Source organism: Asterias rubens, chromosome 19, assembly GCF_902459465.1.
Source record: "Asterias rubens chromosome 19, eAstRub1.3, whole genome shotgun sequence".
Classification (NCBI taxonomy): Eukaryota; Metazoa; Echinodermata; class Asteroidea; order Forcipulatida; family Asteriidae; genus Asterias; species Asterias rubens.
The window spans coordinates 11,862,986-11,890,423 of NC_047080.1; the positions used below are offsets into that span (position 1 = coordinate 11,862,986).

The window sequence follows — 27,438 nt, forward strand, 5'->3', positions numbered from 1 at the left end:
TGCCGTGTGCACCTTGACTAAAGACTGGTCCCAGATAAGCTCAGGGTCACAGTGGCTTATTAAACAAGAGAACAGTGGTTTTACTTCTGTCCAATTCAATTGTGGAGTTTTGATGGTGAAGGGGCAAGTTAAATTTAATTATGTTTTTCAAAAGCTGACAGTAGAACAAAGTTGTGCCATGTTTAATTATGTAACAAAATAATGAAACATCAAGTGAATCTGATGGGGGTAATTTTTAAATAATTTGTGGTTGAACAAAGAAATTTACGTTTATCTTATTTTCATGAGACATTTTGGGTTTTTAGGATGTGCCAAACCATTTTTATGGATCAGAGTGTTTTATTTGTAAGCTTGGCAAAACTGTCAGCAGTGCAAACCATTTCCTGTTTGTAGATAATTTGTCAAACTTATTTACTTTGTTTGTCCTTCCTAGGAGGCCTAGTAAAAAAACTGATTTGTTTTACCTTGCCACAAGCAACAGTCTTTGTTAGAAGACGTGCGTCAAAGAAAGCAAAAGTTGCAATGAAGTTTTGTTTGTTGAGACAAATTTATTTTTGTATGTTTATTACAACTATCCAATAACCGTTCTCAATTATTTTCTTAGTATACACAAAATACTTGAATCAAGTCTTTTTTTGTCTTATGGCCCAAAGAAAACGTTGGCTTGGTTATTTGTTCAAATTCCTAGGGTAGAAAACCTCTAGACAATCTGGCTTTGTTATTAAAAATATTGTTTTTTATTTGATTGACAATCTGTAAAAACCCGAGTATGCTAGAAGTACTCTCGTGTAAAGTAAGTATTATTGTTAGTTGCAAAAAAAAGCTTCTAGTTTGCTTGTTTTTATTAATTGTGATTTAAGCCTAAGGCGATGTTTAAGAAGTTGTGTCAGAATTTTGTCAAAGTCTTGAGAGGAAAGTGTAAAATTACTTTTGTCTTGGTAATTAGTAAAATTCTTAAGAAATAAAAGTAAAAGCTCGGAAAGCTAGAGTATTTAAAGCATTTAGTAAAAAAAACACTTATTTAAACAGTACAAGCATGCTTGCATACATTTATGTCATTTCATTTATTTCTTTTTAATGTTCATTTGATTTAAAACTTTTGTACATGTATTCAAATAATTACAGTAAACAATTTTCTTTTTTTTTTAAAGGAAAAAATAAACTGCCTTCCTTTTCTTAGCACAGCAAGTAGCACTGTGACGAGAGTTACGAGTATAAGATTTACTTGTGTATGAGGGTATTGTAATAAATATTACCGGTATTTAAATACGGCAAGTCCCCAAAAACCTATAAGGATGCTTATCACATTGAGGAGACGCAAGCCAGGGTTCGATCTTAAGATGTGAATCGATCTTGATTGCAAAGCAAAGTGATGTCACAATACAAATCACTATGGTAATACTGACAACACATCCTAAAATGAGTGATCTTAGCGTTTTGTTAAATCAAGTCCAGGATCTCCTGATGCACTAGGTAATGTTTTCATAAAGCCTGTAAGCACACAAACGTGCAAAGCACAGACGAATCTTGCTTAGCAGAAACTTGGATTTTAACAATTTTAATCTGTTCAAGATCTTATACTTGGGTAGCTAAACTGTCCACAATAATGAGCCATTGCTCAAATTAATTTGTATGATACATATAGTCTCTACTGATGTAAAGACTGTATTATATTTTCATCAATTTCTCTCAGCTATTCTGTGTCAAGGGTTCATAATCTACTTGAATAATAGCTTCTTGCTTTGCATTTTGCTGGTAAACTTCTGCAACACAAAAGGTGCTTGAAAATATGACCCTGTATGTGCACTTCAAATCCCTTTTGTAAAAATCTCTTTTAAAATCATTTATTTACCTCACTGTTTATGTTTTGTGTCTAGGAAAAACACTTTGAATAAGCATTCTAAATAACCGCTTAAATTCCATTAGTAGTAGCTGTGTACTGGCTCTAAGCATTTCAACAAAAAACTTGTCACTGAACTATTCAGTTTTTGTAAAAAAAAATATTAAAAAAATAGAACTATTAAAAAAATCATAAACATAACATGCATTGTTGCCATGTAAATACTGAATAAAACAGTGTTAAAAAAAAGCCTTTGATGTAGTTATGAAGTCTTGTGGTATTTTATTGTAGATTCCACTTCTAACTGAATGGCAGGGCTATGTTGGAATGGCAGGGGGTCGTCATGTTTGAACCACGCCAGGAATAGTTTTGCATCTGTTGGATGCGATGTGTTCCTTAAGGTAGTCTCCTCCTTTCTCAAGATATTCCTCCCTCGTCACAAACCCATCATTGGCTAAAGAAGGAGAGGTGGACCATTTCTTAGCTCCGTGCCACGCATCCAGAACTGGATCTCCTATAAATGTGAACATATTCAATAGTAAACTTTATTTCCACTCAACAAATGCTTTATAGTAGACATACATAAGGTGCATGAGGCATACAAATCTTACCTGCTCGAATGACTTGGAATGTTGATTGGAACGGCCGCACTGCCATCAGTTCAGTCTCTATCCTCTCCTTCATATTAGGATACATCATGTTACCTCCAGTCAGAAAAACCCTCTGGATCAAACAAAATATAATGCTCATTACACTTTAGAAGGTAACCGCTAGAATCGACCTCACTTGACCTCGTCAATGAGCATCAATATTGATGAGGTCAAGCAAGGTCACAGCTCCTGGTTACCATTTAGAGTCCATCCATCTCACCAGTCTAAAGACCACAATGACATTCAACAGGCCTTGACCTTTTTTCTCTGGCAAGGGTACTGCTATGGGGAACGAGTTTGTATTGGGAACTTTGCACTTTGAACTTTACAGAAAAAGCAAACCACGGCGATTGCTGTTGATACCGTGGGTCACCTCACTTTTATACCATGCCTGATATGTGGCAGAGGTTACCCACCCCCCCCCCCCAAATGTTCCCATACTTTAACTCTTCATACTTTCCTCTTGTACAGTTGTACCCCCCCCCCTCAAAGAACACAATGAACACACAATAGGACACCAATATCTCACACCAAATGCTCACCTGTGCCAATCTATCTTGCGTCTTACTGTCATAACTCCTTAAGACTTGATCCAAGGTTTCAGCCAGTCCAGCCTGATCATGACCAATGATGGACGGTTGGAACAAGACCTCTGGGATGCGAATTCTCTCTACTCCGAGTTGAAGCTGGTAGTATTCGGCAAGGTCAAAGGTCATCCTAGGAGTAGGTTGGGGACTGGTTTCTTTGCTGTTGTGAACAGGGAGAACGATTTTTAGTTCAGAACAGAGGACCCCTTTAATGTAGATAAGATGATCGAGGAAAGTTGTGGAGGAAACTTTACAAACGTAATAATCCACCTGTTACAATGTAATTGGAACTCAAACAAGAATCAGAAGGGACTTAGAGACCATGGGCGTAACACTCAGGAAACATGTTGGAGACTTCAAACCTGACTGGACAGGCTTAGTACTTAATATTTTTGTAAATTAGCCCAATGTGATAATTGACCAGGAACCCAGACACAAATACTACACATGGAATTTCCTTTTGGTGACCTATTCTGATCAGCAAAATTGTTTTGTGCTTTTTGTCCTTTAAGAAGGCCGGTGGCTGTATGGAATTATGAACCCTTGCAAATTATGACACCATTTGAATGTTTTTACCTGTCATAGTCCTGATCAACTTCTCTCAGAAGCAGATCAAGATCACATAACTTCCCCTTCTCAGACTCGTTATCGCTTCCTTCACCGTCTGGGATCTGTGTGTAAAGTTACCATGGTAATACATAAATGTACGTAACCTTCACAATAATAATTCATAAAAGCCTTCAGTATTTTCTCTAGAAAGATTGTACTTCAAATTACCAATACTTCTGTTCCACTCTGCACCCACCTTTGTTCGAGTCTCCTGTGATTGGTCAATTTGGGAAAGCTCTTGCTGTGATTGGCTGCTCACCCCCGATATCTTGTCTTTGATCTTCTGAATGGTTGCTGTCAGCTTGTCAATCATAGACTGTAGCTCCGCCCCTGAGGAGTATCCCAGCTCCAGTAGAGCTCTCTGATGTCAAGACATTGAACAATTACAAGAATAATGAAAGTCATTTGACATTTAAAAATGTGAAAATAGAATTAGCTGTTCTACAACAACTTACCATTCAAAAGGACCTATGGTATAAATAAATTTAAAAAACGGTTAATGGCCAGGCGTTTCGACCCTAGCAAAGTCTTTCTAAGATACACACTCACCTGATAACCTTCTTCATCTTCGTCTTCAAGGAGTTCTTGAACACTCTTCAATTGCTGCATCCTATCCTCTTCAGCAGCAAGCTACATCAACAAAAACAATAAAGCTCTCCTTTAAACTCAGTTTCATCAAATACAAGTTTCAAGCAATAAACCATAAGGGAAACTGACAGTTGATTTCTTTATTTTTTTTATTTGGTGTTGACAAAGACAAATTTATTAGAGCATGACTTGAGCCTGCAACCTCCAGATTAACATGCTGGCGCTATAACAACTGAACCATATACAGATCTAGCCCTAAAGTTGGCAGTCTCCCACATACTGATTTATCAATTTCTTCAATTCAAGTAATCACCCTTTATCCCGCATGATGAGTAGCAATTTTTCACCTTTTTTCTAAGCATCTGAAAAGTTAAACTCTTGGATACATCATAGCTCTGTACTTTCTTCATTCTTTGTAAAAGTAAATAATTCACAAAAACTTAGACTTATGTTTCTTACTCTTTCTTCTCTCCTCTTAGCATTGATCTCCTGAAGGCGTTTTATCTGCTGTTGTTTCTTGTCTTGTTTCTTATCTTCGGAGGACCATCCAGGCAACTAAGAAAGAGAAGTAAAGTACGCTTGAAATCTCCTCCTTCAAGTTCTTCATGATACTCATTTCCTCTCAGAGTACAGATTGGTTTTTTTTGGTGAACATTATGAGCACGGAAACACTTCTAAAGACAACACATCATTGGCATTAATTGAACTACAACCTTATCAACAAGACATCTCTTGAGACGGTTTTTCTTTACAATTTATTTAAACTTACCGGTGTAAATGGTAGTTGTATTCTATGCATGTGTTTATCACAGTAGGGTAGCGACTGCCAGTCATTCACCTCTGCATTGTAATCCACTGATACGTATGTGTGCTCATTCACCAGCTCCTGCAACACAAATAAGTTTAAAAGACACTGGACACCTTTGGTAATTGTCAAAGACCAGTCTTCTCACTTTGTGTTTCTCAACATATGCACAAAATAAAAACCTGTGAAAATTTTGAACTCAATTGGTTGTTGAAGTTGCGAGATAATAATGGAATACACACCCCTGTTAACCGTAGTTGTGTGCTTTCAGATGCTTGATTTCGGCCGACCTGATAATCTAATTCTGAGGTCTCGAAAATCAAATTTGTGGAAAATCCCTTCTTTATCGTAAACTATTTTACTTCAGAGGGAGCCGTTTCTCACAATACTTTATACTATCAACAGCTCTCCATTGCTTGTTACCAAGTAAGTTTTTATGCTAACAATTATTTCTAGTAATTACCAATAGTGTCCACTGCCTTTAAGGGTGTGACGTTATTGTGGAATGTGCTATATAAGACTTAGTTGTTATTATTATTTTTATTTAGAAGCAATTCAATGACACGCCAATTTAAAATATGCTAACCTTTTTCTGCTAAGCAAAATGTCCTGTGCTAAGCAGATTTAGATTATGTTGAACAAATATTCCTTACCTCGGCTCTACTCAAATTAATAGCAGCAAAATGTGCTGGATATTTCAGTTGCAGCAACTTATGCATGAATGTTGCTGAATGCAGACCACCGATGTTGACTCGTCGACTATGTGTGACGTCTATTTTGCCTTGAATTATTGGAAGAATATGGGTAGTCTGGTAACCAGAGGAGAGTACCAGACCATCAGAGGTTCCTGTAATCAAATGAGAGTTGTGGTAATAGTGGTCATCTTATTAAGCCTATAATTCTGTGACGCTCAACGCACTCAACAATATAAAAAAGTGAAAAGCAGAAATACTAACTTTGTATATAAAAAAGAGCAACACATAATTATACATTTTTTCAACATTACCTGAGCTCGGGAAGTTTTGATAGAAGCTGAATAGACTAGCCACACCAAAAGCCAGTTTAGGAACATGGTAGCACTCAAACAAAAGCTCCGACATCACTGAAAAAGAAAATATTATCATAATTATGTCCTCAAATGATTCAACATTTTCATTTTCTTTGGATACCTGCTAAGAATAACTGAACATGGAATGTTTTTTGTTTTTGGCTGGTAACCTGTTTTTACTAAGCAAGATGTTCATGTGCTTAACAAGTTTTTGTGCTTACAGGCTTTATGAAACTTGGCCCTGATTGACTTACACTGCCGGCAGTAACTCGGATTACAAACTGTCTCTGTCAGTACTAGAGGATGTGTGACAGCGCCCTCTGTGTCCAGACCAAGATGCGAAAAGATGTGATCAAATACAAGCTCTTGTGAGTCGTAATTTGTGACCACATCACGGTCGAACTGTGTCTTCAGCAACCAGCGTATCGTCTCCACATTAGGAATGTCGTTTCCGATCTGAGACTCATAGTCTTTCTTGCCTCGTTGGCGAGCGATTAAGCTACGGAAGACAAGACGGGGGGAAGGATCACTGGCCCAGCCCACTCTGCAGTAACAAGATCCTTCAGGCAAATATAAAAAGAAGACCACAATTCAATAATAAACAGCATACATAGGAAAACTTTAACTCTAATATTAAACATGGTGGTTCGTAATAGCTTTATAAAATTGGGCCCAGCACAGTGAAACGAAGACAGGGAGTCTAACTTTGGCTAAGCTGTGTACTGTTTGATTCAACAACCACGACAGCACTGTCTCCTCATCAGTCAGAGCCTCCTGTTTCATAATCCTAGAACTATGAGGTTCGTTTCCGCTACTCTAATAACTATGAGGTTCCTTCCTCTATTGTTGTCAATTACTCCTAGAAGTATGGGGTACCTTCTTGGAGACGATAGCGAAACGAACCTCATAGTTCTAGGAGTAGCAGAACGAACCTCACAATTCTAAGAGTTTGGAGACGATAGCGGAGCGTACCTCATAGTTCTAGGAGGTACCTGTCTCATTAGTTGCGATAACGTAACCCTCCTCCTCCGGGAGGAGGGTTACGTTGGGAGGAGGGTTACGTTAGAGGAGGGTTACGTTATCGCAACTACTGTTCATATAATACTTACCGTTATCAATAATGAGTGGAGTGTCACTCCCTCTAATAGCTTCCGGGTATTTATGATATTTATCAGGAGTGCGGTTAAGATGACCATCTCGGAACCTGAAGGTATCACTTGATTCTGCAACATGATTTATCAAAATTAAATAACTATATAAGAACAAAGGACTGGTTCGTTATTCGGAAAAGTTTCCGTATAGCGCCACCACTTTTTCATTCGATATAAATAATATAATAGTATCTAATTTACCTCAATGAGATATCCCTTTTTGTAAAAATGAGTGAAAAAGTGGTGGCGACATACAGAAAGTTATCCCATTTCAGTTGTTCTTCCACCCAGTACTATGAGGCAGCCGTACTTATGATGATGATTAATTCAAGTTTTGGGATTGAGAAAACAGACTGGAAAGTGGAAGTTCTTTCGATTGATCTTCTTCAGTGCAAATTGTATGTTATTTAGTTAGGCCATGGTTAGGCCATGGAGCGGAGGTAGTAGTAGACTTCCCTCCGTGGTTAGGCCGAATAACATCAATATCATGCTTGGACCATGCTTGGGCTGGCTAGAGACACCGGGGGAGGAGGAGGGGGGGGGGGGAAGGGGGGACAGAATCTGGGATCTCCCGTGGTCACACAACACACAGGGTGGCAAACAAAAGACAAGGTCGAAAAGGGAAAAGAGTTCTTCCCCAAGTCAATACCTGAATATTCTTCAGCTGCCATTCTACATTCCTGTAGAGCTACAATACTATTGAAAACATAAAAATCTCCACCAAAGTCGCTTTCAATTATAAATATATAAAAAACTAAAGAAAAGAATCACTTTTGATCCTTTTGATTGAAGCAGTCGACATCAGACAGGGACGCTGACATACTGAAATAGCGCCACCTCTCGGCGAGATATTCCTATGACGCATGCGTGAAAAGGAAAATATTGCTAGACTTGATCTCAAGCAAGCTAGTTGTAAAGAAACAAAATGGAACTTCTTCTGCGAAGCACTGCCTAATAAAAATGCACAAAATGTTGTAAATAAGGTGTGTCGTATAAGACAAGGTAAGAAGTCAACATGACAGCTTTATTAGCCAGTGTGTCGGATGAATATTAAGCAATTTTCAGTGTAGGTAACAGTCAAACAATGCAGTTATTTCGAGCATGTTAATAAGATAAGTGTTTCATTTTTTTCAATGTTAATTCAATGAATTGTTGTGATGATGGCGGTCTGTCAACAAAAAAGGTCCCAAGTCGTCCCATTTTCAACGTTGACTGTCATTCATAATGACATTAACGTAAGTCCTACACTCCAGTATCACTGCCACACATCTATAATAAGCATAGTACTGCGTGGGTAGCAGTGAAATTGGGCCCTGATTGCAAGTGAGACTGAGATTTAAAATAGAAAAAACAGTGTAGTTTTCATCCCCATTTTTGACATGTCCCAATGTGATTGCCTACTCGACCTGTGAATATGAGGTTCATTCCGCTACGCGCTAGCCAACATTACTCTTCTTAGAACTATGAGTCGTTACGCTATTGTCTCCATGAACGTGGAGACGATAGCGGAATGAACCTCTAGTTCTAGGAGTAAGCCAAGAATCAAGATGACCAGTGACTGAGTGAGTAAGTTTTTTTTTATTTCACTGGTCCATCAGCTTATTGTACTTGTTTGTAATTCATAATATTAAATTAAGGAAACCTTTTTTATAAACACCAAACTAGCCAGCCGTGACCACTTGAAGTTGGACCTCTGATGTTTTAACTGGCATTTGGGCAGGGGACTGAACTGTTAAAGGTTAAAGGGGTAACCCTGCTACTACACCCATCCCTAGTGTAGTTGCGATGTTCGTAACCCTCCATCCTTCCGACTGTCGATCCCGTTTTTACACGTTGTGAGCGCACATTAACACTGCAATACATAACATTGGTTTATTTTCGTCAAATTTTGTACTTTATTAGTGTTTTTTTTTACTTACTGGGATTGTGTTGAGTGTAAAAATCTCAAAGCTTTTGGAATCGGGCATGGTAAATATGGGGGAAAATCAGTTTTAAAAATACAGATTTTAAATTGTCTTCTCAATTTGTTTTTCCTTCCAGGATGTAACTGTTGCCTCTGCGGGATTGGTTAAAATTTGCCAATTACCTGCAAAGGGCTCACTCTGCACATTCTCCACCCCGTAAAAACAGGGGTAACTTCATTTTAACGACATCGCTATTCAAAGAGCATCCATGGAAGACAAGGTTAGTCGCAGTTCTGCTGACTCTTTGTCTGTCACAGAAGAGTTTGTAGTCGTCACGCCCAACTCGGAGAAAACACCGGAGCCTAGTCAGGACAATGTATCAACAACGTCAGCGGAGAGCACTGGACTGAAGATTGTTGGCAACGGAAATATGGAAGATCTTAAGCAACATCTGGATGAGGTCCTCGGAGGGGATCAACATGATGGTAAAGCGCCCTCGGATGGTCACGATGAAGGAGTAAGCGGTTGGGAGACACCGACTAATAACGATAAATCACGCTTTAGGAGTGTCAGCGAGCCAGTCTACTCTGCCAATAATCCATCTCACCGTGTTGGCGGTGATAGTCCAACTTCATTCCAGCAGATTTCATCACAAGATCTCGGTGAGCGAATTCTCTCGGGTCATGTGGAAAGTTGGAAGGTTAGGGATCAAGGGTCATCTAGGGATGAGGGTAGCCTTGACCCTTGGGAGCCGAGGTCAAGTCAAAATGATTCGGAAAGTAAGTAAATATTAAGTTTGTTGGGCACGGCATGTAGGAGAGGTTCCACTACTACCACTCTCACTCCTGCACAACGGTCATGGTATGGTAATCATTTTAATTCTTAATTCATACCCAAAGGTTTTTAACTTGTTTTACTAAAAGGTCATGTAGGAATCGAGATTGATAGCTCGTAAAAAAATTAAATTGAAAAATGTCAATACTTTACAAACATTTCCAAACATTTCATAGCCAATATATTACTTTTTATAAGAAATAACCATCAACTTGTGACTATCCCGAATACTCTTTTTTTTTATCAACGTACGACAAAAACACTGAATTGTTGTTGATGTTGTTTGCAAACTTCAGAAACTTGTTTTGAAGAATGAAAACAAAAATATATTTCTAATAAAATTGTTTGTGCCTTCGGGTATCTGAGCCAGAAAATGCAAGTATAAAGAATTGGTTTTTCACTTTCAAAATTAATGAGAAACTTACTGCAATATTAAAACTAAAGAGTATAGACCTTATGCATTGACGTCTTCCACCCGCCATCTTAGAGGAAAAACAGTGACGATCGAAACGCACAGATTTGTATGCGCGGCGCACAGTTTTGGCCAATAAACAACCTCCTTTTGACCTCTAGGTGAGGGCGCCCTACTAAAATGACGTCATGTGCATAAGGTCTATACTTAAAAATGAAAATTATAAATTTGTGTATTTAACAGTTGTTTGTCTGTTAATGTTGCATGATGTAACTTAAATAAACGTTCGTAGATTTTTACACCATCATGGTATCATGAAAAGTAATACTTACTAAACCTTAATTTGTTTTAAACATTTTACCAAACACCATCTTCACATGGGTTTCATTAATTTCTAACACCACAAATCAATATTGAGAGTTTAGAAATGGTGTGCACTTAACAAAACTCTAACTTTCTTAATCCAAATCTTGTTTAAATGACACATAATAAGTAATCAGTGCTATATGAGCAAATGTTAACAACATTTTTAAGAAACAATGCAATATCAGAGAAATCTGGAGTGAGTGATTTTTTACAGATTTTGCTGATGCTTACTAGTTACCATGGAGGTAGAAATAGCTCTTTCTACATCCATGCTACTATAATACATACACATGTCCAGTACACTGGATGTAGGCCTAATTTACCAAAATGTCCCATAGTTCACAAACGCCTGCACATTCCTATTGTTGAATCCCAGGCCATGTATTTCAAACTCTAAGGGAAATACCACATTCCTGGACTAATGGGCAATTCAGTAAGAAAAACAACACTACAAGTACACTGAGGAGTCTGAGGCTACATGATACTCCTCTCATGGGACAGTGGAAGCTTGTCCCAAGTGAACTCTAGGAATTTCAGGCCTGTAGTGTCTATTTTACAATATCCAAAATCAGAATTGAGCTGAAAATCATGCTAAAAGCAATTGCTTCCATTTCCTTGCCTTTACCTTGGGCATGCCTGGAATTTCATCTTTGAACATGTTGAAAAGGGCAAGGCCATTTTCATTTAGCAAAGGGCACTTCCATTGGAAAATCTTATAAAGTCAATGGGAACTTGTGAAGGGGCACCAAGGCAAAGACAAGGGGCAACGGAGGCCGTGCCCTCCCTGGCCTGCATGTAACTCCTGCGTGGCATGCCATGGTGCCCTAAAAATTATCCCAAGTGGAGCTGTTGGAGTGGGGTAAAGATCCATCCATTGGACTCCCATACACTGTGCTGCCCGGATGCTTTGTTTTTGAGAGGGCAAGGGCACCAAGGCATTTTCTCTGCAAACTTCTGTTGGAACATTTTGAAGAGTCAATTGCCTCCATTTAATAGTAGGCCTCACTGCATGTTTGAAATTGAATATACAAACTGCAAAGATTGGGACCTGACTACTTTTAATCATAAAGGTACATAAATAAACATGATAAATGCATTCACATTGAAAACAAAACATGGTTTATAATACCTTGTTATCAAGCAAGTAAATGTGGTGTATCGTGTAGCACTGAAGTGTCAGACAAAACAATCAAAAGTTGTACTTAATCATTGTGTAATATTGCGTCAGTCAAGAATGTCCCAGCCACAGCAGTCTGAATAATCTATTTATTGACATAAGTCATTTCCTTAAAAATTGTACACAATGAACTCTGTTGGGTACTTCATTGGTCACACACGGCTAATTTAGAATCAGTTTCATTGTATGAACAAACCAGTGTATAAGGGAAGGAATGAAACCACGCGTAGTCATAAACCGCCTATCATAAGTCATACTTCCATGTTCCAGCAAAAGACTGGATTCACTCCCCTACTCAACAACAAGAACAGTAGCCCCACTAAGTTTGGGCGTACACTCTTCATAGGTGCACAACCTACATGAAGGAGCTCTCCCTCATGACCTGACCTCATTTGAGTGTTATTGCTAGAAAGGAGCTGTTCAATTATTACATCAAGATCAAGTCAACAGTCCTTGATGAACAAATGTAGCTGCTCTGGCTATGGCTCTGGCTGTGACTGATGGTTATTGCTAAGGACATCCTACAGTACATCATGATAACGCTGCGATCCAGCCGTAGCTGTAGTACAACTAGTCGTAGCCGCAAATTCGGTCGCTGCCTTAAATTTGCACATTTTTTACAAGACTTTACAAAATTTAATGTTTTTTGCGAAGAGTACATGTACTCGCTCAACCTACCTCAGCGGGTGTCAAACCAAATTCAACATTTTAATTGAAATAAATAGTTGTGAAAACATTGTGTAAACTTTTTTAAATCTTAAATGTTAAAAATCTTAAGAATTCTTATAGGCAAGTTCCCTGTAAGATCATTATGTGCGCTTCAAATGTTATTTTCTTGAAGATTGAAGTAGGACAAATAGTTTTATACAATGTACCAAATAAGCTGTTGGACTAATGAACATAAGATGTCTTTAATTTAATGGGAGACTTCACTCAACCAATCTTGTGTCTCATTAACAATAATTCTTTATCTTATAGATCGGCTGAGCCCATCTCGAGTCGGCATGGTCCCTTTGGATAAGATCTGTACCCTGTTCTCCCGCATCATCTATCTTGGAGCAGCTTCGGTCAATGCTCCTAAGAGCGAGATGGAGGCCACTAAGAAAATGACCATATTGAAGCAACAACAATCTCAGAATGCTATTGAGATTGTTCTGTCAGTGCCGAGGACATCTGAAGGATCTGTGAGGTGAGTTAACATCTTTACCTCGCTTCGATCGTCTTGATTTTGTTCTTAAGAAATCATGTGTTTTGTTTGTTGTGATGTACATATCCTACGAAGGATGATAGTACATGGCTAGAATTTGGGGGAAAATCCACAGAACTGAAGGGGGTTGTACTATGTAGCTTAAAATTTTGAACCAGAAGTTATTTTGCAAGACAAGAATCGTAAAGAGTTGAGCAAGCACGAAGAGAAGATCTACTTCAATTTGTGTGTGTTTAGTGTACTCCTTGAAAGAAAAATATCCCATTCACCGTCAACATTTTTTGACAAAGCTATTACACAATGAGTAGTTTGATTCAAAAAAATTACACAAGACCACCGGGGATGTCCCAGTTTGAGTTTACTAGCCGGACACTAACATCACAGGCCCTGTTCTGCAAAAGTACCTTCAGATAAAAGACTTCAGGGATTTACAGGAAGTGTTTCTCAGTAATTATCCATGTATTGGTTATTTCCTCCCTTGGCACTGGAGTTGCTATGTCAAGGATAAAACCAAGAAAAACATTTTCGTTGATGAGAGAGTAGAATACTTTTATTTCTCCTGAAGAAAAGCAGAGTACACATTAACTGTTTAAAACATCAAGACCACCAAGCGGACGATGTTAATATTTGGTTATTTCCTCCCGTGGCACTGGAGTTGCTATGTCAAAGATAAAACCAAGGAAACATTTTCGTTGATAAGAGAGTATGATACATATTTCTCCTGAAGATGAGCAGAGTACTGTTCGAAACATCAAGACCACAACGGAAAATGTTAATATTTGTTCACATCAGTCTGTCCTTATCCACACGTACAGGGACTTACGTTTTTCGTGGTTTTTTAAAACAATATTTCACAAAATATTGTTTATTTCGTGTGCATTCTCAATTTTGTTGAGAGAAATATTGGTAATATTTTAAAGTAATAGTACACTGGTAAGCAGTAGTGCATACACTGTACAAGTACTTGATCCACATAATACTTCAGGTAAACATTGTATACATACCCAAGGTTACTTTGTGTACTTAATTTCATCCATTACATTAAAGCAAGAGGAGTGCATACATGTAGATTGGAAACGCCAATGTTTCCCGAGGTCCTGAAATTTAATTCACAGGAAATTAGCAATATTGATGAACAAAAGCAATGTGTGCTTTCATTAGATGCAGAAGAATTCATAAGTTTGTACAAGGATAAACTGAACATACATTTACCAGAGTGGATACTATGGTGGCCCTACAGGGACATCTCATCTCAAATAATGTGCATATTGTACGCATGCGATGTTGTGATATTATTCACGAACATGTTCGCACGTGCACTCATATATTTCCAATGTCGGGAACACTATTGTATACTTTGTTTTCTACCTCCGTGGTTTCATAACGTACCTTTGAGATAATGTCATACATGTAGTTGTGGAAAATTTGTTAATAACATTTTAGCAGGAAAGTAGTCAGGCCCTTGTAAGCATCACTATGCAATATGTGTACCCAGGAACTTGGTACCAGGCTAAGTCTCCCCATTTGGAAGACCACCTCAACTCGCTTGCCTCATAACATGACTACCACTAAAACTATTTCCACTTGATCCCAAAACGAGATGCAAGGAAACACTATTTCACTAAATGTACCATCTGTGACTGCAATCTTGCTTATTTTTGCATTTTTTTATAACAGAAAATTGGTGAGCAACATTTGCTACTTTTAAAAGTAGCTCTTAGAAATTATGTGCCCCAATTTCATAGAGCTGCTTTAAAAACACAAGAAGTAGCTATAAGCACAAAACAATTTACGTACAAGATTAAGGTTACCAGCCAAACTACCATGTAACATGTACAATTTGCGGCTGGTATCCTGTGCTGACGCAACTGTATGAAACTTGGCCTAGTGGTGTTCCCGGATGGTACTGTACTGTGCAGATTTATTATGCAGTCCAACTCATCATTCGATGAGTCATTTATCTACAATTTCATTGTCATGTTATTCCTATGACTATCAGCTTTCATTCAGATGACTCTTTCTTCCTCAAATTGATTGTTTGAAGGACGAAGTTGGAGTGGAATTATATCTGAAAAAAATTATGTTTTATTTCTTGTTGAAATGGAGTGGATTTTAAATACTGTATAATAATAATAATTATAATATTGTTTTGATTTATATTGCATCCATTCCATAAAATGTACACAAGCGCATAACAAAATAATTAGACAATGATTAAAAAGATACCTACTGGTAACAGCAAGGAAATACCACAATCCCTCAAAAATTAAAACACAAGACCCTTACAAGATTTCCCAAACAGTAAAAATGCATTAACATAAAGACTGTATGCAAGGATTATGCAAATATTTTCTTAATCTTTATTTAATCAGTTTAAACTATTGGAGATTATGGGATATTTCTGTCAGTTTTCAAATGCTTCTGTATGATTGCAGTTCACTGTAGATTGTTGGTATGAACAATAATAAAAAATAATTTATATTTATTGAGACCCTCCTGCTGATCCAAATCAGTCACGCTGCATTTTTTTTTTCCTTTAAATTTCCTCAATTAATCATAAGACTTCTATATAGCGCCAAAATCAACAAAAATTGTTCAAAGGCACTCAAGACATTTACAGGAAATTAATTACAATACACTTTTTGAAAAAGTTGAGCAGTTTCTTAAAAGTAAGAATATTGTGAGCATCCTTAGCGATCTGCAAATGGCAGAGCATGTGTTCTTGGCACAGAAGATGTCCTCTCCCTGTCAGTTTCAAATTACCAGTTCACAGTATTAAAAATTCATGCAGTTCGTCCTTTGAACGAAAACAAATGTCAGCATAATACAAGAAAGCAATATGTAACTTTCCATTTATAAACAACGGAGGGTTTAGCCAGTATTCCCTGTCTCAATATTTTGCCACTCTAAATATGTCACATTTTGTAAATAGCTGTGGGCGCTACACGCGCTCGATCAGTATGAGCAAGACATGCCTCAGTGTCCCCTCTTCATTACCCCTTCCAGTCCAGCCCTAATCAGACTAGCTGTGAATCACGCTGTACAAATAATTACCTCACAATCACCGCGTCTCCAAGGGGGTGTAGATGTGACGTCATCGGTCCCCTCTGACGACACCACAATTGACCTCTGACCCTGGTGTCTTATTTCATATCAGCTGAGCGCTGTCGGCAGCATCTTCTCTTCTCTGGCTCTCTGAGTTCATTTCTTTGTGGATTCTTGTCTCAAGTGTCTATGGACGATGTCTTGGATGGGAAAAATTGTCTCGGAAGATGATCTGGATTGATGTTAAACATCTGAAACAGGACAAGATGTTTTGCCAATTTTACTGACCTCTGGAGGCATGGGATCGTAATTTCATCACTTGGTATTGAACTTCTTCATTGTTTTAAGTGATGTTTGCTTTCGAAAGCCTTTTTGTATGTATTTGGTTTTGTCTCTTCCTTTTCAGTTTACTGCCATCTGAGAAGATTCTTGTAATTTTTTTGTGAGATATTTTGTCATGATTAGCCAAAGCTTCATTGAATATTCAAAGTATGAAGTACCACAGAACTGTACTGTGTCCGTCTGGCAAACGGACACCAGACCTAAGAAATCTGAGAAATGATTCACGCATTTATTATTTCTTAGATTTTAATGTTTTGGGGTGAAGGGTTTAAATCTAAACCATATAACTAATACTTCAGAATCCTTTCTCAAAATAGTTTATACTATCAACAGCTGCAGTGCTTCTCACAAAGCAAGTTTTTATGGTCAATAATTTACCGATCTCTGACCTTATCTTTAAGTTGAACACTATCTTGCATAAAGTTGTTTTTTGCTCTTTATAAATAATAGGGCATAAAGCACCACTGACAGAAAGCAACTTGAGCATATCATTTTGGAAACACTTATTGAATTGGTTTGTTGTCCATCATTGTGTTTGTAGTGCGTGTTTACATGTGGGTGTCATTGATGCTTTGTATCAAGGCGAATATTATACATAATGTCAATATTTTATACTAGAGATTGCTTTTTGATAATTTAAACTGAAAGGTTCTGGCAAGGTTCGATGTTCAACCATAGTGAAACCACAAATCTTATTTTTAACACACAGTAGTATCATGGGGCTCCATGGAATTACTACAGAGAAATGTACCCTGTGTTTGTGTATACAGAGAAATTGATAACTGGTCCTTTCGCTATATGCAGGATACTTATCAATTTATTTAATATTGTATCATAAAGCTTGGCAGGTAAAAGGGAGTTACAAGGTTCAACGCTCTCTGACCATAGCTCTATGCTCTCTAACCTCTTCAATATCAATCCTGGCTGTAGCTTGGTCCTTTTTATAGCTCCATGGTATAGTATCACCATGGATGTAACATGAGACATTTACATGTATGTGTATACATTAGCTTTTCTTTAAAGGGATGAGATGAATGCTTAGAGAAACACCTGTATTACCAATTAATTATAACCTCATTAGTCTCTATCTAATATCCATCATTACACCTTAGATGTATTGACCTCTTTCACTGACGTCAAACATGTCTGCTGTCTGTCCACGATCGGCCATTTTGGCAGATATGGTGAGCAGGTTATTTTGCACATGATACAGTATTTCCCCCCAACAAAATTCTGCAGTCAGTTACACTTGAGAAATTTAACTCCCTTAATGGTAACCCAGATTTATTGTGATGATTATGTCAGGTGAGGTGAACTTAGTGCCTTTTGCAAAATAAAAATCACCTTGCCCTTTCAAAGATGAAATTCTAGTCCGGAACAGGGATAATGGTTTCCTTTAAACCAAACCCTGGGGCTGAATTTCCTTCTTCACATTATCGGTACACCATGATGTAGCAAGGATACAACCATGTTACTCTACATGTACATTGTTTTTCCCGACGAGTTATCTACATCTGCCTTCTTACCGTTAGACACTTAACATGTAAGTTGCGAAAAAAATCAATTCGGTCAAAATTCAATTCAGCTGAATGAAGGTAACGATAAGGTCAAATAATTTAAAGCTTGTGTCGTCAGTAAGTGATAACGGTGCTCATTTATGCCGTTATTGTTTTAGGAGATTAACTCAATATTAGTTTAGTTTATTTCTTTTTGAATCCATCGGGGGTGCTACTTATTGTTGTTGTCTCTCCTATGTGTAGATATGTTTTTCTGTATCGTTCTTTTTTGTACAATTTGCTTTTTTTTCTCTGTGAAACTAACAAATGAATAAATGAATTTGCAGTGCAGAGTGTACTTGTGAACACTCCAAAGATGGCATTATGGGTATCAAATGTACATTATGCAGACAATTTAAAAGAGAATTTGTAACCTTTTGATCCAATCTCTAGACTCATCCGGGGTTACATACAAGACATAAAAATGGATTGCAAACCATGGCGAGAGGAGACCCACTTGCCAATATGGGTCGCCATGATGAACCTGATTTGGGGGTGTATGAAAATTACAATGCATCGACTGCACTGAAAATGTTGATTAACTTTAAAGCAAGTGTCACGTAGAGTGTGTTTGTTCATTAATGTGCATACTATAGACCGGTTTAATAACAGCCTGTTTAATTTTCTCAATCTATTGCGCAGAAATACTCATTGTACGTACAGTCCCGATGGATGGAGATAAACCATGGTTGGTTAGGCACTATGCATCCAGGGAAATATGTGTAACCCAAGCTGTTTGTCTAATTAACTCATGGGTGCTATATGATTGTATCTAACATGAACAAAACCTTTTGAATTTATATATCGTTGGTCATAATGAAAAACGTTTGCTTGTTGCTTTAATAAATAATACTAAGCATGTACATGTATGAGATAACCTTGTGGTTTAAAGGCAACGTACCAACTGGTTTAATTGTTTTAATCCTATACAATGAAACTAACCTACGAAAGTTCATTTCAAAAAGTCGAGACACATGCTTTTGAGATATGTCCATGCAGGAAGAATAATTTGTAATTGAAGTTGAATACACACTCTGAGAAATGATTCATGCTTGAAATGTTTCTCAGAATGATTGTAAAATCTTTTAAGTCTTTAGGAAACTTTTGAAGAGACCTTACCAATTAAAGGGGTACCCTGGCCAAGACCAGGGCAACACAGGTCATGGCCTCTTTGGCATCCATGTCATTTCATGTTGGGTCCAGGAATTTCTTTCCATCACACTCAGGAACCCAAGGTTCTTACAATATTGCAGGCCTGATATTTCTGTGCCCCATGGTCATCTTGGCCATAGGGTAAAAATTCATTGCCACGCTCGGCAGTGAAAATTTAAAATTTCCTCACAGGGTGCTCTTTACCAAGGAAAAGGTGCCTTGGTGCCCTTGCTCTTCCATAAAACAAAACATACAGGCCTGATATTGAAGTAAATTCCAGAGTAAGACAGTCTACATGTATACATGTACGCTAATTCATTATTCAGGTAGTGTGCTACAGTGCAGCACACTGCAACCATCATATTTGTATACAGTACATGGTAGTGTGATTTGTCACACAGGGTCAATACAGAAACTGATCAGAATTGATTTTTCAGGAATTACAGAGTGTGAGCCTTTGTTCTTCTCAATGTTTCAACTAGCCAGCTCTAGTCATAAAGGAGAACTGTCAGTTTAACTGTGTTGATTTCACACCCTGCCTGATGCCAGGGATTGTGCCAGTAACAAAATCTGTCACCTCATCAATCCTTTATGAATAATGGTTTGAAAGCAAATTATGTAAACAACTTCACAAGTATTGCTACATTGTGTATAACAATTATCCAGTTATTTCTGATACCTCTAAAGGGTCATTTCATTTTATTTTTGTCAACTTTCGTGGCCAACAGGCCAAATTGGATGTGATGCGTTTCAAGCAATAATTAGTCAAAACAAAACACTAAATCAAAGTAAAATTGCGTTGATAATCCTAGAACAAAAAATGTAATAAACGTAAAGTATGAAATTGTTAAGACTTGTCTCATGATAAACGGAATCTAAAGTCTAAGACTTCGCCTCCTTGGCCGTACCATCCTTCCTCCTTGGCCGTACATGTCCCGTCCCTCAAAGATTGACTCAACCAGGAAATTGGGATTACATAACGGTAATTAGGGAATCTTGTTATTTGTCAGGACTATCAGTCATAGGGAATTTAGTCTTGATGGGCAACGTTCGTGTTGTAAAGTGTTGCCGATGTCGTAATGCGAATTACTGGAGGAGAGATTCTCATCAAACCATAGAGCAAAGAAACGTCAGGATCAATACCTGGTCCAGATTCATAGACATGCCCTCTGTACCTCTGTCCCATATTGGCTTATAAGTTTTACTGCACCAGGCGTTGAAATAACCCACGGCACCCACTGTGCTTTTGAGGTTGTACTACACTTACATGTATCATCTGCAAGGTTCCAATCAGAGGAACATTTCTGTGCCCCTTTAACATGTTTAAGAGCGAAGTTCAAGACCTGCTGCATAATAAATCACAGGAGATTTTCCTGAGATTAAAGCATTTTTTCTCTCATTGTGACTTTTTCATTTTTTAGTCCACAAAATATTAATTGAATGCACCCTGCTTGGTACCTTTACCCCAAGGTGTAATTACAATCCATGTACAGACTCAATGCTACTTAATTACTGTGTGTTATTGATTTTAAATACTGTTGATATTGATCATTCCAAATTGAAGTGGACCTTGACACTATCTATTCGCTGTGACCTCTGACACAGCTTGTTTACATCAATATTTCCATTGCTTGGAAAATAGACAAGTAATATTCTTTTTGATTTAAAAATTTTTAAAAATGAACATCCATTAAATAGTTGCTGAGACGCTGCTAAACATACAGGATTCCTACTGCCCTCTAGCCACCGGGCAAACTCTGTGATCTAGTGCTCTACCATGGCAAATGTCAGGGTTTGATTCCCATCTGAGTGATTTGCTTAGATTGATTTTTTTACAGGACTCGGAAAAAGTACCACAGCTGGATTTTGAAGGATCGGGATTGGGAGTTGAGGGACCCGTAGTTTCATCAAGAGTCTTCAAATAGATTCAAGCGTGATACTTCATTTTTGAAAGGGCAAGGGCACCAAGGCGCTTTCTCCTTGGTAAAGGGCACCTCCAAGCGGAAATTGTCGGTACATGTAGCAAGGCAATAACCAGGGGCAACAAAGACAATTGCCTCCTTGAAGTATCAGGCTTTTAGATTCAACTCCTAAGAAGAATCTTTTTGTTAAGTCAAGATGTGTAAGACACTCCACACTGAAGGTTAAACCCCCTCTAGCTGTTACAGTCGTAAACTCATTGCGTAGAACTTGCTTCAGATTTAGTAATTAAGCGTCCCTAGTTTCCCAAGACTTAAGGTTTTTTGGTCTTTGCCTGAAGTGATGATTTGATGATAATTTGGATTCATCCATACCTGAAGGGCTCATTCATTTCCAACATGGATGATGATATAATTAAAGTTCCAATTGAGCTAAGTTCCTGTATTAACTTACAGAAAGAATAACAAACTGAGATTCAGGAATACTATCTCCTTTAGGGATTGTGCACAATTTTAAAAACTACCGTTACACTTACAGCTTTGACATTTTGTGTTCGTTTATGGTTTACATGTGAAATTGTGTGCGTATAGACGCATGCAACCTTACAATACAGTTGTACAAGTTTGGTTTGCGGGGTCCTCTTATTGTTATATTATTCCTTTTTAAAGGAATTCTTCTGTGGGTCCAAGTTGGAACAAGAAAGAATCTTGTGGAGGTCTTTAGTAAACCCCTTGCAGTGGTCGCCATCTTTGGTGAAACGTATGCAATCTATCATTGGTTGTAAGTCATGCGCAGCGCATACACAAGTGCACCGTTCCATTGATGACCTCAGCGGTGGTGTCATATACACAAAGGGGTCTAAATCCGTAGGTTTTAATTGTAAATAAAAATAAAAATTTCAGGGGAAAAAATTCAGAAATAAATTTTCTAATCATTGTGTCAAATTTTGATTGATCCAAAACAGTAATTAGTGCAAAGACGTAATCGACCAATCATACCTCGTTTCCTGGTCTCTGCTGCGGTTTTTGTTGTACAAACATAATACACAGTTTGCTACTTGTATGTATAATAACCACTGTTTGTTAGTCACTTAATTAGTGGACCAGTCTTGCGGCATTGGAAGATTGTTTGCCAAGCAGGGTCTGATTGCCTCCCCTGGAATTCAATGCAACCTCTGATTGTTCCGCTAGCGCTAAAAGCACATGCACAAGTTCCTTGCTTTTTCTGTGAATTACGCTTTTATTAAGCATTGAATGGTTTTCTACCGTTTAAGCACATCAAGCAGAGCCATTAAGTTTTTCCCAGGTACCAGCAGATGATGTACAGTTTGATACATTTAGGCTGGCAACCGTTTTGGGTTTTGTAAATTCGTGTACATTTTTAGTGGGAGAGGGGAGGTAGAAAGTTTTGGATTTTTTTGGTCAACAAATTGACCTCTTCACCAACTGATTAACTGTAGACGTGAAACAAAACACAACCATATCCCATCAAATACCAATTGTGCTGGATGATAGTTCATGCTAAGCTTTTTTCTTCCTGCTCATCAACTTGTTGGCACAATTATCAGGATCATGATATCCAGCCCTAAGCTAAGGAAACCTGTGAGAGTAGGTAGAGGGCTTTAGGAAGCTAGATCCTGTAGTTAGTGCACTCAATCATGGTGCTCATTATTAGCACTTATCCAGACACCTGCAGCATCTATCCCCCTCTTGAGAAACCTAAAGTCTTCCATTTAATCCCTGCCTAATACATCAGCATCTTGACTCTACCGTCCTATTCAACATACTTAATTGAATCACACCGATTGCTTATATCATCTTGCCAGATTACTGGAGCCTGATGGGAAATCAGAGATTTCGGCCTATCGGATTACGACCATTCTCTTCTGTTGCCGAGGCCGAGAGGGTACGGGTATCAGTGACTGCTTCGCATTCACCTGTGGCCATGGCAACCGTGACAGTCAGCTGTTCCAGTGTCACATCTTCAGATGTGAGGTTCCTGAAGCAGTAAGTTAAGATTCTTATTTTCAAATATGGTTGATTTAAAATATTGTTTTAAAAGTTGTTGAAGCATAGTTTTCTATATAGAGCTTAAGGGCCTTGTCACACAAGGTAACTTTTACAGGCAACTTGGAGGCAACCAACTAAAATGGTAAGTTTTTGAATTCAGTATTCACTGTGCTATTTTCTATTACAGGTGCAGCGAATCTTAACGTGTTTTGGCCAGGCATTCCATCGTGTACCCCGTAGCCCTGGTCTAGTGGACAGCATCCACGGTGCCATGCCAGCACCCAGGGAGACTCTAATGAGCTTCACCATCCCAGTCTTAGTTGACATCAGAGAGGAGGATGGTAAAGGAAACTTTGGAGCTGTGCCCAGAGATAAACGATGTTTCAAATTGAGACAAGGGGTGAAGAAAGAGGTGTTGGTGACGGTTCAGCAAACTCATCATCAAGTACTCAATATTGAAAGGTTGGTGTGGCAGGGTTCTCCTCATGCACAAGAGTAACGGGCCAATACCAGCAAATTTAAAGACAAATTTTGATTTCTTTTTTTTACAAAACCACTGAGAATGCTGCATATTGCGTTTGGGTTTTTAGAGACTTCAGACAGAAATTATTCTGAAAATCTCATTTCACTTCAGTGTCCTTTGGTCAAAATTAAAAAAACTGTGAAAGTTTAAATCGAGGTCGCAAGAAATTAGTTTAAATCATTTTTTTTAATACTACTTTAAAACAAATTTTTGACTTTGGGATAAAACTAAGTATTTTATTAACTTTTGTTTAGGTGTTTTGGTCTTCTTATCAGCCCAGGAAGGGAGGTTCCAGACAGAGAGATGCACCTCTTAGATGTGGTAAGTCTTGTTTTACCTTTACGTGTTGGTATTACTCATTGCATCACATACATGCGTATCCGCTGCATGCCCAAAGTTTTTACTACTTTCAGCTCCAAAGATGGTCAACTTTTAATGAGTGACGTCAAATGCAAACAATCTAAACTTCATGGATGCGTCCTTGCAATATAGACAGAGCAGAATAGTCAGTAACCTCTTTGCTTGTCACCTGCAAAAGAGGATTGTATTGTCGCATTAGTGCAAAAAAAGTTTATCTCCATTTTGCAAAAACCCTGTATCTCGGCGCATACTTGCTTTGCGTGTGCAACCGGGCTATTTTAAGCGAGGTAGGACATTGCGGCAATTGCAAACTTGTGTGTATGTGCTATGTTTGGAGATGCAACACTTATGCTTTGACACAGCAATATTGTCCTTAAGTTTCAAAACTTACCTCTATGTTTTTAAGAATGATATCCTTTGAGGTAGAATATTGTGATATTTTGTTTGCAGGTGAATCTTGAGACGAGTTCTGATTGTAAGAACTACACAGTCACTAGTATGTGGGATCCCAATAAGGCAGATCTTGAAGTACTCAACACTGAATCTCCACCAGGATTAGGTAGGTCAACCACACCCACACTAACACCTTCTTCTCACACTGCCTATCTTTGATCTGTGTAATTGGAGACTTTTGTAAAAAGTCTGCTACATGGATTAAAACTAAATAAGAGATTCCTGTCACCCAACAATATCTAACCCAGAGAAAAGTTCAACCAGTTCCGTACTAACACTGAAAATGGTGGGTTAACCCTAGCCCTGGGCAGGGTTAAATGTTACTCAGGCTAAGCCAGTTTTGAGTTTGTTAATCAGGATAATTTTTAGCCCTGACAAGTCTTGTGTGAGCGCTCCACTTATTCGGGAGAATCTCTGGGTTAAATTTTTCCTGTGAAAGGGGCTGTACAATTATGTCCTACGTTTCATGAGTTTTCACCCATTTAAGCTTCTAAGATTTGATTCTTCATGTTTATGATTTTTGACCATGCCATTTTCAAAGATTGACTTCTGGAAATTGTTTGTGTTAACAAACCTCTTGCATTATTACATGCAATTATAGTGAAGTAGTTGGTGCTACACAACTCATGCAGTTTTGTATGTAATTAGTTAGTAACTGCTACTACTACCTACCTTGTTTCCGGCAACTATGTGTACGACTTACAAAATCTTCTCCAGCACAGTCTGTTGTTCCCAGTCAGCAATCGCATTCGCTAATTACAAAAGCAAACTCTGAAAGACAATGGAAGGACTTGCAACCAGTTTATTAAACTAAGTGCAAGCACCCAGTGATAACCGGTGCAAGCTGGATAGTGTAGTGAATTTCATTTGTTACTTTACCTTTGAGGCATCTGTACAAACACTGTCCCTTTCTTGGAAGGACGTTCTGTTCATGGAGTTTATGACCTGAAAGCTCATATTCTACAAAATTAGAACTGTTGGCAACATTTCAAAATCTGACCTAGAAGAAAAAAACGTGAAATTTTCTTTTTGGATCACTATTGGCAATCCAGTTCCGGCAGGATTTGACAGTAGCTTTACCTGTGTACATGGTAAGTGATTTACCGCACGATGATTTACTTGGTGAAAAGTACGTTGTCTGAAATATGAATGTTAGGAGCTGATCACATCCCCCTCCCCTGCATCCCCCGCTCTCCTGCTTTACCCTTCCTGTTCCCCAGGGCATGGTGCTGGGCCCTTAATGGTCAATCCTCCATCCTCCAACCCACACCTTCATTGCTTCATTGTTCACCTTTTTCTCGTTCCTTAAGCATGTTCAATATCTTTGGGATTAGGTATGCAGATCTGTTAATCCCTCAATTGTCTTTAAACCACCTCCAGTTATAATATTTGAGTAAACACTCAAATAATTCTCGTCTGGTTCCCTTCGCAGATAAAGGCATGTTTATGACCATAGCTGTGGATCTTGTCATCACTGGTATCCAGGAGCCAGTTCGTTTTGTGGTTGAGACCAAAGTGCGTATTTTCCCATCCACGGAGAAATTCTGGTATTTCAACAAGAAACCTGTTCAGGAATTCTTCTATCTCATGCTGGAAGAGGTAGGTTGAGAAAGGAACGTTGTCGGCACTCATCAAGAAAATAAAAATTGACTAAAATGTTTCATTCCAGGCCTGAGAAGAAAACAAAATTGTATTTCAATCTCCCATATTTTGATTTGTTTTTAGCATTTAAGCATTCAAATAAAAAATTGATTGAAGTGAAAATTTCTAGCAAATATTGACTTCTATATTTTCTTGTTAACATTTTCCTGAAGACGATCAGAACATCCTGATCAAAACAGTGAGTCGTTAACCACCGTTTTTTTTCAGAACCAACACTACTCAAAAGAGATATTCACATGGTGTTACCGCAAACCTCTCTTAAACACCTTGTTTTTAAGCAGCTTGAAGTCACAGTAAGACCAAACTAACAAATCACAAACATTTCACTCCAATGTGCGTTTATCTTGTACCAGATTGAAGCTGCTGTTGAGAATGAGCCAGCGTATGCCGTACTGACTCTAGAGAGTGAATCCCAACGAGAGAGGAGAAGGATACCAACACGCTCACCAAGCACTAACCTTGTACAAACACCTGACAGTATGACATCAGTCGCAGAGGAAGAAAGTGGTAACTAATTTATTCATTAAATATTATTACCAAAATAAATAGTAAGTCTGGGGCCCAATTTGATGGCTCTGCTAACCTCAGAATTCTGCACTTACAATCACTATTCGCTGCTTACCTGCAAGCGCCGACTTTCTGCGCTAGCCTTGTAAGCGTAGAATGCCTATAGTAACGTGTACGCATGTGCAGAAGCCAAAATTCGCCACTTACCCGTGAACTATGCTTGCCGTAAGCACAGAATTCCCTGCTTCCATAAGCGCCGATTCTGTGCTTACGGTAAGCAGAGCCATGAAACGGAACCCAGTTGTCTTTATTATAATAATACCAATATTCTTGCCAAAGTATTCCTTAACTCTTCTTTCACCAGAGGTTTTCTTTAACGATTTCCTTACAATACTGTTTCTCTTCCCTTACAAAAAATTTTTCTTTAACTCTTCCCTTACCAAAGTTTCAATAACTCTCTAATTTGCAAGGTATTCCCTTTCTCTATCCTTATTAAAGTACTAATTACCTCTTTGTTTACCAAAGTTAATCCCAAATGCTGCCCTCACCAAACATTTTCTCTGGTAAGGGACTAAGGGGCACCTATATGATGAATAATTCAATTTGTTTTGGAACTTTGCAAAGGGCACCAGAGTAAAAGCACAGTACCACAGCAATTCTGGGGGTGCTATGTGTCATTTCCAGGCCTGGCTTTGTTTCTTGGGAATGTCTACCTGTAGACACTGAGGATT

The 27,438-nt window shown here is 38.2% G+C and overlaps 2 protein-coding genes across 3 annotated transcripts in view; one reads left to right on the plus strand and one right to left on the minus strand.

Annotated features, from left to right (window-relative positions):
- Window positions 1–547: 547 nt before the first annotated feature.
- LOC117303412 (actin-related protein 5-like) lies at window positions 548–8,091 on the minus strand. Its single transcript, XM_033787599.1, has 13 exons — window positions 7,928–8,091; window positions 7,237–7,350; window positions 6,382–6,687; window positions 6,086–6,181; window positions 5,733–5,926; window positions 5,044–5,160; window positions 4,734–4,829; window positions 4,236–4,316; window positions 3,883–4,047; window positions 3,654–3,748; window positions 3,033–3,237; window positions 2,452–2,563; window positions 548–2,354 (listed from the first exon to the last, which is right to left on the minus strand). The coding sequence occupies exons 1-13, from the start codon at window positions 7,947–7,949 to the stop codon at window positions 2,182–2,184; spliced, it is 1,776 nt and encodes a 591-aa protein (XP_033643490.1). The 5' UTR covers window positions 7,950–8,091; the 3' UTR covers window positions 548–2,181.
- An 88-nt stretch (window positions 8,092–8,179) lies between these two features.
- LOC117303411 (rab GTPase-activating protein 1-like) overlaps window positions 8,180–27,438 on the plus strand; it is a 48,702-nt gene continuing 29,443 nt past the window's right edge. The window contains exons 1-10 of one of the 2 annotated variants that reach the window (XM_033787597.1): window positions 8,180–8,280; window positions 9,319–9,844; window positions 12,950–13,160; window positions 23,019–23,199; window positions 23,390–23,664; window positions 23,980–24,046; window positions 24,536–24,644; window positions 25,591–25,629; window positions 25,971–26,137; window positions 26,554–26,707. In XM_033787597.1, coding sequence (XP_033643488.1) covers window positions 9,451–9,844; window positions 12,950–13,160; window positions 23,019–23,199; window positions 23,390–23,664; window positions 23,980–24,046; window positions 24,536–24,644; window positions 25,591–25,629; window positions 25,971–26,137; window positions 26,554–26,707 — 1,597 coding nt within the window. In that variant the 5' untranslated portion in view covers window positions 8,180–8,280; window positions 9,319–9,450. The remainder of the gene's footprint in view (window positions 8,281–9,318; window positions 9,845–12,949; window positions 13,161–23,018; window positions 23,200–23,389; window positions 23,665–23,979; window positions 24,047–24,535; window positions 24,645–25,590; window positions 25,630–25,970; window positions 26,138–26,553; window positions 26,708–27,438) is intronic. The other variant, XM_033787598.1, reaches the window with a different exon arrangement.

Bases quoted from the DNA above. Each gene is read 5' to 3' on its own strand.
- LOC117303412 (XM_033787599.1), bottom strand. From the start codon at position 7,949: ATGGCAGCTGAAGAATATTCAG. The intron at 4,317-4,733 runs GTAAGAAACATA...TTGTTGATGTAG, and splicing joins CTAAGAGGAGAGAAGAAAGA to CTTGCTGCTGAAGAGGATAG. The intron at 2,355-2,451 runs GTAAGATTTGTA...TCACATTTATAG, and splicing joins ATTCCAAGTCATTCGAGCAG to GAGATCCAGTTCTGGATGCG.